The 9,361-nt window shown below is 38.0% G+C and overlaps 1 protein-coding gene across 1 annotated transcript; it reads left to right on the top strand.

The window, feature by feature from the left end:
* The first annotated feature begins 1,777 nt into the window (after window positions 1–1,777).
* On the top strand, window positions 1,778–8,152 carry LOC143257425 (uncharacterized). Its single transcript, XM_076516083.1, has 2 exons — window positions 1,778–7,048; window positions 7,596–8,152. Exon 1 carries the CDS (start codon window positions 3,389–3,391, stop codon window positions 3,905–3,907), a length of 519 nt encoding a protein of 172 aa, XP_076372198.1. The 5' UTR covers window positions 1,778–3,388; the 3' UTR covers window positions 3,908–7,048; window positions 7,596–8,152.
* Window positions 8,153–9,361: the final 1,209 nt, after the last annotated feature.

The following is a 9,361-nucleotide window of genomic DNA, read 5'->3' as shown; positions in this document are numbered from 1 at the left end:
GAGACATTAGTGGAGAGTAAACTTGAATTTGGAGAGACATTAGTGGAGAGTAAACTTGACGTTGGAGAGACATTAGTGGAGAGTAAACTTGACGTTGGAGAGACATTAGTGGAGAGTAAACTTGTCGTTCGAGAGACATAAGTGGAGAGTAAACTTGTCGTTAGAGAGACATTAGTGGAGAGAAAACGTGACTTTGGAGAGACATTATTTGAAAGTGAATTTGACGTTGGAGAGACATTAGTGGATAGTAAACTTGACGTTGGAGAGACATTAGTGGAGTGTAAACTTGTTGTTAGAGAGGCATTAGTGGAGAGTAAACGTGATTTTGGAGAGACATTAGTGGAGAGTGTACTTGTCGTTGTAGAGTCATTAGTGGAGAGTGAACTTGTCGTTGTAGAGACATTAGTGGAGAGTGAACTTGTCGTTGTAGAGACATTAGTGGAGAGTGAACTTGTCGTTGTAGAGACATTAGTGGAGAGTGAACTTCTCGTTGGAGAGACATTAGTGGAGAGTAAACTTGTCGTTAGAGAAACATTAGTGGAGAGTAAACATGACTTTGGAGAGACATTATTTGAGAGTGAATTTGACGTTGGAGAGATCAGTGGAGAGTAAACGTGAATTTGGAGAGACATTAGTGAAGAGTAAACTTGTCGTTGGGGAGACATTAGTGGAGAGTAAACGTGACTTTGGAGAGACATTATTTGAAAGTGAATTTGATGTTCGAGAGATCAGTAGAGAGTAAACTTGACGTTGGAGAGACATTAGTGGATAGTAAACTTGACGTTGGAGAGACATTAGTGGAGAGTAAACTTGTTGTTGTAGAGACATTAGTGGAGAGAGAATTTGTCGTTGTAGAGACATTAGTGGAGAGTGAACTTCTCGTTGGAGAGACATTAGTGGAGAGTAAATTTGTCGTTAGAGAGACATTAGTGGAGAGTAAACTTGACGTTGGAGAGACATTAGTGGAGAGTAAACTTGTTGTTAGAGAGACATTAGTGGAGAGTAAACGTGACTTTGGAGAGACATTAGTGGAGAGTGTACTTGTCGTTGTAGAGACATTAGTGGAGAGTGAACTTGTCGTTGTAGAGACATTAGTGGAGAGTGAACTTCTCGTTGGAGAGACATTAGTGGAGAGTAAACTTGTCGTTAGAGAGACATTAGTGGAGAGTAAACGTGACTTTGGAGAGACATTATTTGAGAGTGAATTTGACGTTGGAGAGATCAGTGGAGAGTAAACGTGACTTTGGAGAGACATTAGTGGAGAGTAAACTTGTCGTTGGAGAGACATTAGTGGAGAGTAAACGTGACTTTGGAGAGATATTATAGGAAAGTAAACGTGACTTTGGAGAGACATTATTTGAGAGTGAATTTGACGTTGGAGAGATCAGTGGAGAGTAAATTTGACTTTGGAGAGACATTAGTGGAGAGTGAATTTCACGTTGGAGAGATCAGTGGAGAGTAAACTTGACGTTGCAGAGAAATTAGTGGATAGTGAACTTAACTTTGGAGAGACATTAAAGGATAAAAAAATTGATGTTGGAGAGACATTAGTGGAGAGTGAACGTGACTTTGGAGAGACATTAGTGGAGAGTGAACTTGTCGTTGTAGAGACATTAGTGGAGAGTGAACTTGTCGTTAGAGAGACATTAGTGGAGAGTAAACGTGACTTTGGAGAGACATTAGTGGAGAGTAAACGTGACTTTGGAGAGACATTAGTGGAGAGTAAACGTGACTTTGGAGAGACATTAGTGGAGAGTGAACTTGTCGTTGGAGAGACATTAGTGGAGACTGAACTTGTCGTTGGAGAGATATTAGTGGAGAGTAAACTTGTCGTTAGAGAGACATTAGTGGAGAGTAAACGTGACTTTGGAGAGACATTAGTGGAGAGTGAACTTGTCGTTGTAGAGACATTAGTGGAGAGTGAACTTCTCGTTGGAGAGATATTAGTGGAGAGTAAACTTGTCTTTGGAGAGACATTAGTGGAGAGTATACTTGTCATTGTAGAGACATTAGTAGAGAGTGAAGTTGTCGTTGTAGAGACATTAGTGAAGAGTGAACTTGTCGTTGGAGAGACATTAGTGGAGAGTAAACGTGACTTTGGAGAGACATTAGTGGAGTGTAAACTTGTCGTTGGAGAGACATTAGTGGAGAGTAAACGTGACTTTGGAGAGACATTATTTGAGAGTGAATTTTACGTTGGAGAGATCAGTGGAGAGTAAACTTAACTTTGTAGAGACATTAGAGGAGAAAAAAATTTGACGTTGGAGAGACATAACTGGAGAGTGAACTTGTCGTTGAAGAGACATTAGTGGAGAGTGAACATGTCTTTGGAGAGACATTAGTGGGGAATAAACTTCTCGTTAGAGAGACATTAGTTGAGAGTAAACGTGACTTTGGAGAGACATTATTTGAGAGTGAATTTCACGTTGGATAGATCAGTGGAGAGTAAACTTGACGTTGGAGAGAAATTAGTGGATAGTAAATTTGTCGTTAGTGAGACATTAGTGGAGAGACATTACTGGAGAGTAAACTTGACGTTGGAAGACATTAGTGGAGAGAAAACGTGACTTTGGAGAGACATTAGGTGAGATTAAACTTGAATTTGGAGAGACATTAGTGGAGAGTAAACTTGACGTTGGAGAGACATTAGTGGAGAGTAAACTTGACGTTGGAGAGACATTAGTGGAGAGTAAACTTGTCGTTCGAGAGACATTAGTGGAGAGTAAACTTGTCGTTAGAGAGACATTAGTGGAGAGTAAACGTGACTTTGGAGAGACATTAGTAGAGAGTAAACGTGACTTTGGAGAGACATTATTTGAAAGTTAATTTGACGTTGGAGAGATCAGTAGAGAGTAAACTTGACTTTGGAGAGACATTAGTGGAGTGTAAACTTGACGTTGGAGAGAAATTAGTGGAGAGTGAACTTGTCATTGGTGGGAAATTAGGGGAGAGTAAACTTGTCGTTAGAGAGACATTAGTGGAGAGGAAACTTGACGTTGGAGGGACATTAGTGGAGAGTAAACTTGACGTTGGAGAGACATTAGTTGAGAGTAAACTTGACTTTGGAGAGACATTAGTGGAGAGTAAATTTGACGTTGGAGAGACATTAGTGGAGAGTAAACTTGTCGTTCGCGAGACATTAGTGGAGAGTAAACTTGTCGTTAGAGAGACATTAGTGGAGAGAAAACGTGACTTTGGAGAGACATTATTTGAAAGTGAATTTGACGTTGGAGAGACATTAGTGGAGAGTAAATTTGACGTTGGAGAGACATTAGTGGAGAGTGAACTTTCGTTGGAGAGACATTAGTGGAGAGTAAACTTGTCGTTAGAGAAACATTAGTGGAGAGTAAACGTGACTTTGGAGAGACATTATTTGAGAGTGAATTTGATGTTCGAGAGATCAGTAGAGAGTAAACATGACGTTGGAGAGACATTAGTGGATAGTAAACTTGACGTTGGAGAGACATTAGTGGATAGTAAACTTGACGTTGGAGAGACATTAGTGGATAGTAAACTTGACGTTGGAGAGACATTAGTGGAGTGTAAACTTCAAGTTGGAGAGACATTTGTGGAAAGTAATCTTGACTTTGTAGAGACAATAGTGGAGAGTAAACGTGATTTTGGAGAGGCATTAGTGGAGAGTGTACTTGTCGTTGTAGAGACATTAGTGGATAGTGAACTTGTCGTTGTAGAGACATTAGTGGAGAGTGAACTTGTCGTTGTAGAGACATTAGTGGATAGTGAACTTGTCGTTGTAGAGACATTAGTGGAGAGTGAACTTCTCGTTGGAGAGACATTAGTGGAGAGTAAACTTGTCGTTAGAGAAACATTAGTGGAGAGTAAACGTGACTTTGGAGAGACATTATTTGAGAGTGAATTTGACGTTTGTGAGATCAGTGGAGAGTAAACGTGAATTTGGAGAGACATTAGTGGAGAGTAAACTTGTCGTTGGAGAGACATTAGTGGAGAGTAAACGTGACTTTGGAGAGACATTATTTGAAAGTGAATTTGATGTTGGAGAGATCAGTAGAGAGTAAACTTGACGTTGGAGAGACATTAGTGGATAGTAAACTTGACGTTGGAGAGACATTAGTGGAGTGTAAACTTCACGTTGGAGAGACATTTGTGGAAAGTAATCTTGACTTTGTAGAGACTTTAGTGGAGAGTAAACTTGACGTTGGAGAGACATTAGTGGAGAGTAAAGTTGTCGTTGGAGAGACATTAGTGAAGAGTTAAATTGTCGTTAGAGAGACATTAGTGGAGAGTAAACGTGACTTTGGAGAGACATTATTTGAGAGTGAATTTCACGTTGGAGAGATCAGTGGAGAGTAAACTTGACGTTGGAGAGAAATTAGTGGAGAGTAAATTTGACGTTGGAGAGACATTATTTGAGAGTGAATTTGACGTTGGAGACATCAGTGGAGAGTAAACGTGAATTTGGAGAGACATTAGTGGAGAGTAAACGTGACTTTGGAGAGACATTATTTGAAAGTGAATTTGATGTTCGAGAGATCAGTAGAGAGTAAACTTGACGTTGGAGAGACATTAGTGGAGTGTAAACTTGTTGTTAGAGAGGCATTAGTGGAGAGTAAACGTGACTTTTGAGGGACATTAGTGGAGACTGTACTTGTCGTTGTAGAGACATTAGTGGAGAGTGAACTTGTCGTTGTAGAGACATTAGTGGAGAGTGAACTTCTCGTTGGAGAGACATTAGTGGAGAGTAAATTTGTCGTTAGAGAGACATTAGTGGAGAGGAAACTTGACGTTGGAGAGACATTAGTGGAGAGTAAACTTGTTGTTAGAGAGGCATTAGTGGAGAGTAAACGTGACTTTGGAGAGACATTAGTGGAAAGTGTACTTGTCGTTGTAGAGACATTAGTGGAGAGTGAACTTGTCGTTGTAGAGACATTAGTGGAGAGTGAACTTCTCGTTGGAGAGACATTAGTGGAGAGTAAACTTGTCGTTAGAGAGACATTAGAGGAGAGTAAACGTGACTTTGGAGAGACATTATTTGAGAGTGAATTTGACGTTGGAGAGATCAGTGGAGAGTAAACGTGACTCTGGAGAGACACTAGTGGAGAGTAAACTTGTCGTTGGAGAGACATTAGTGGAGAGTAAACGTGACTTTGGAGAGATATTATAGGAAAGTAAACGTGACTTTGGAGAGACATTTTTTGAGTGAATTTGACGTTGGAGAGATCAGTGGAGAGTAAATTTGACTTTGGAGAGACATTAGTGGAGAGTAAACTTGACGTTGGAGAGACATTAGTGGAGAGTGAATTTCACGTTGGAGAGATCAGTGGAGAGTAAACTTGACGTTGCAGCGAAATTAGTGGATAGTGAACTTAACTTTGGAGAGACATTAGAGGATAAAAAAATTGATGTTGGAGAGACATTAGTAGAGAGTAAACTTGTCGTTAGAGAGACATTAGTGGAGATTAAACGTTACTTTGGAGAGACATTAGTGGAGAGTAAACGTGACTTTGGAGAGACATTAGTGGAGAGTGAACTTGTTGTAGAGACATTAGTGGAGACCGAACTTGTCGTTGCAGAGATATTAGTGGAGAGTAAACTTGTCGTTAGAGAGGCATTAGTGGAGAGTAAACGTGACTTTGGAGAGACATTAGTGGAAAGTGAACATGTTGTAGAGACATTAGTGGAGACTGAACTTGTCGTTGGAGAGATATTAGTGGAGAGTAAACTTGTCGTTAGAGAGGCATTAGTGGAGAGTAAACGTGACTTTGGAAATATATTAGTGGAGAGTAAACGTGACTTTGGAGAGACATTAGTGGAGAGTAAACGTGACTTTGGAGAGACATTATTTGAGAGTGAATTTGACGTTGGTGAGATCAGTGGAGAGTAAACGTGACTTTGGAGAGACATTAGTGGTGAGTGAACTTGTTGTTCGAGAGACATTAGTGGAGAGTGAACTTGTTGTAGAGATATTAGTGGAGAGTGAACATTTCTTTGGAGAGACATTAGTGGGGAGTAAATATGTCGTTAGAGAGACATTAGTGGAGAGTAAACGTGACTTTGGAAATATATTAGTGGAGAGTAAACGTGACTTTGGAGAGACATTAGTGGAGAGTAAACGTGACTTTGGAGAGACATTATTTGAGAGTGAATTTGACGTTGATGAGATCAGTGGAGAGTAAACGTGACTTTGGAGAGACATTAGTGGAGAGTGAACTTGTTGTTGGAGAGACATTAGTGGAGAGTGAACGTGACTTTGGAGAGACATTATTTGAGAGTGAATTTGACGTTGGAAAGATCAGTGGAGAGTAAACGTGACTTTGGAGAGACATTATTTGAGAGTGAAATTTGACCTTGGATAGATCAGTGGAGAGTAAACGTGACTTTGGAGAGACATTAGTGGAGAGTGAACTTGTCGTTGGAGAGATATTAGTGGATAGTAAACTTGACGTTGGAGATACATTAGTGGAGAGTAAACTTGTCGTTGGAGAGACATTAGTGGAGATTAAACTTGTCGTTAGAGAGACATTAGTGGAGAGTAAACTTAACGTTGAAGATACATTAGTGGAGAGTAAACTTGTCGTTAGAGAGACATTAGTGGAGAGTAAACGTAACTTTGGAGAGACATTTTTTGAGAGTGAATTTGACGTTGGAGAGTTCAGTGAAGAGTAAACGTGACATTGGAGAGACATTAGTGGAGAGTGAACTTGTTGTTGGAGAGACATTAGTGGAGAGTGAACTTGTCGTTGGAGAGACATTAATGGAGAGTGAACTTGTCGTTGGAGAGACATTAGTGGAGAGAAAACTTGACGTTGGAGAGACATTAGCGGAGAGAAAATATGACGTTAGAGAAATGTTAGTGGAGAGTGAACTTGTTGTTGGAGAGACATTAGTGGAGAGTGAACTTGTCGTTGGAGAGACATTAATGGAGAGTGAACTTGTCGTTGGAGAGACATAAGTGTAGAGTGAACTTGACGTTGTAAAGACATTAGTGAGAGTAAACTTGGCATTGGAGAGACATTAGCGGAGAGTTATGTGCATGAAATTATTCCCTTCAGTAATATTTAAGAAAACGGTAAATGCAAATTTGAGATATTATTGTGATTACTTGAGAGATAAAGTCGGTATTATAACCTCTCGTTCAATGCCTGGAAACAACTGTATGTATTTGTTTACACTGATTTACTGTACCTAGGTGTTCATTGACAAGTCAGAGCTTGTATATATAAATGATAAGGAGATGGCACACTCTGGATTGAAATGAATGTTTGTACCATGATCCATTTTCATGTCTTTTACTGACACTAAGTTGTTCATTTCAGTTTTTTTTATTTAGTGATGCATTTATTTCTTATATTACGTCAAACCTTTTGTCTTCCATAAAATTGTCGTATGATATAATCAAAATAATTATTGTTGTCTTATTGAATTTTAAGTAGAATTAATAGCAAAAATATGAAAATGATTTTCTTCCATTTTAACATTACTTTGATTCTTTTCTTTCAATTACCTTTGGTAAAAACTGAGAAAAAATGGATTTATTCTTCATAAAAAGTCAAATGCTTTTAACAAAAAATCGTTCATTGTTTGTATTTTAAATTTTGTCTCTTTATCTTCCTAAGGTTGGATTATTTCCAAGTGAATGTGTGGAAGTGATAGGAGAGAAAGTTCCAAGGTCTTTAACATTTCATAATTGTCCGACTAAGCCTGGTAAGTTCCAAGGTCTTTCACACCACCTAACTGTTCTACTAAGCCTGGTAAGTTCTAAAGTATTTTACACTTCCTAATTGTCCTACAAAGTTTGGAAAGTACAAAGATGTTTAATATCTCCTAATTGACCTTCAAAGTGTGGTAGGTTCAAAAATCATTAACGTTTCCTAATTGTCCTTCAAAGTTTGGTAAGTTCCAATATATTTAACACAACCAAACTGTCCTAATAAGCTTGGAAAGTTCAAAGGTTTTTAACCCTTCATAATTGTCCTACAAAGTTTGGAAAGTTCAAAGGTCTTTAACACTTTCTAATTGTCTTACTTAAGCCTGGTAAGTTTTTTAGATTTCTTGTGCACTGCCTGGAGCTGAATGAAGAAAACTTTACATTTTGTTGTACAGTTACAGAACATTAGTTAAACGTTTACTGTAAAAAAGAAAACCTTACATTTTCTGGTACAGTTACAGAACATTAGTTAAACGTTTATTCTACAAGAAAAAACCTCACATTTTGTTGTACAGTACAGTACATTAGTTTGTTTGTTTGTTTTGCAATTTCGCACAAAGCTACTCGAGGGTTATCAGTGCTAGTCGTCTCTAATTTAGTAGTGTAAGACTAGAGGGAAGGCAGCTAGTCATCACCACCCACCGCCAACTCTTGGGCTACTCATTTACTAACGAATAGTGGGATTGACCATAACTTTATAATGCCCCCACGGCTTGGAGGGCGAGCATGTTTGGCGCTACCGGGATGCGAATCCGCGACCCTCAGATTACGACTCGCACGCCTTAACACGCTTGGCCACGCCAGGCCATCAGTACATTAGTTAAACGTTTATTGTACAAGAGAAAACCTTACATTTTGTTGTACAGTTACAGAACATTAGTTAAACGTTTACTGTACAAGAAAAAACCTTACATTTTGTTGTACAGTTATAGAACATTAGTTAAACGTTTATTGTACAAGAGAAAACCTTACATTTTGTTGTACAGTTATAGAACATTAGTTAAACGTTTATTGTACAAGAGAAAACTTTACATTTTGTTGTACAGTTACAGAACATTAGTTAAACGTTTACTGTACAAGAGAAAACCTTACATTTTGATGTACAGTTACAGAACATTAGTTAAACGTTTACTGTACAAGAGAAAACTTTACATTTTGATGTACAGTTACAGAACATTAGTTAAACGTTTATTGTACAAGAGAAAACCTTACATTTTGTTGTACAGTTACAGAACATTAGTTAAACGTTTATTGTACAAGAGAAAACTTTACATTTTGTTGTACAGTTACAGAACATTAGTTAAACGTTTATTGTACAAGAGAAAACTTTACATTTTGTTGTACAGTTATAGAACATTAGTTAAACGTTTATTGTACAAGAGAAAACTTTACATTTTGTTGTACAGTTACAGAACATTAGTTAAACGTTTATTGTACAAGAGAAAACCTTACATTTTGTTGTACAGTTACAGAACATTAGTTAAACGTTTACTGTACAAGAGAAAACCTTACATTTTGATGTACAGTTACAGAACATTAGTTAAACGTTTACTGTACAAGAGAAAACTTTATATTTTGTTGTACAGTTACAGAACATTAGTTAAACGTTTACTGTACAAGAGAAAACCTTACATTTTGTTGTACAGTTATAGAACATTAGTTAAACGTTTATTG

This window comes from Tachypleus tridentatus, chromosome 1 (genome assembly GCF_004210375.1).
Source record: "Tachypleus tridentatus isolate NWPU-2018 chromosome 1, ASM421037v1, whole genome shotgun sequence".
Classification (NCBI taxonomy): domain Eukaryota; kingdom Metazoa; phylum Arthropoda; class Merostomata; order Xiphosura; family Limulidae; genus Tachypleus; species Tachypleus tridentatus.
This window is presented reverse-complemented; position numbering and strand designations above follow the sequence as displayed.

Coding starts and splice junctions, on each gene's coding strand:
- LOC143257425 (XM_076516083.1), top strand. CDS start 3,389: ATGTTCGAGAGATCAGTAGAGAGTAAACATGACGTTGGAGAGACATTA.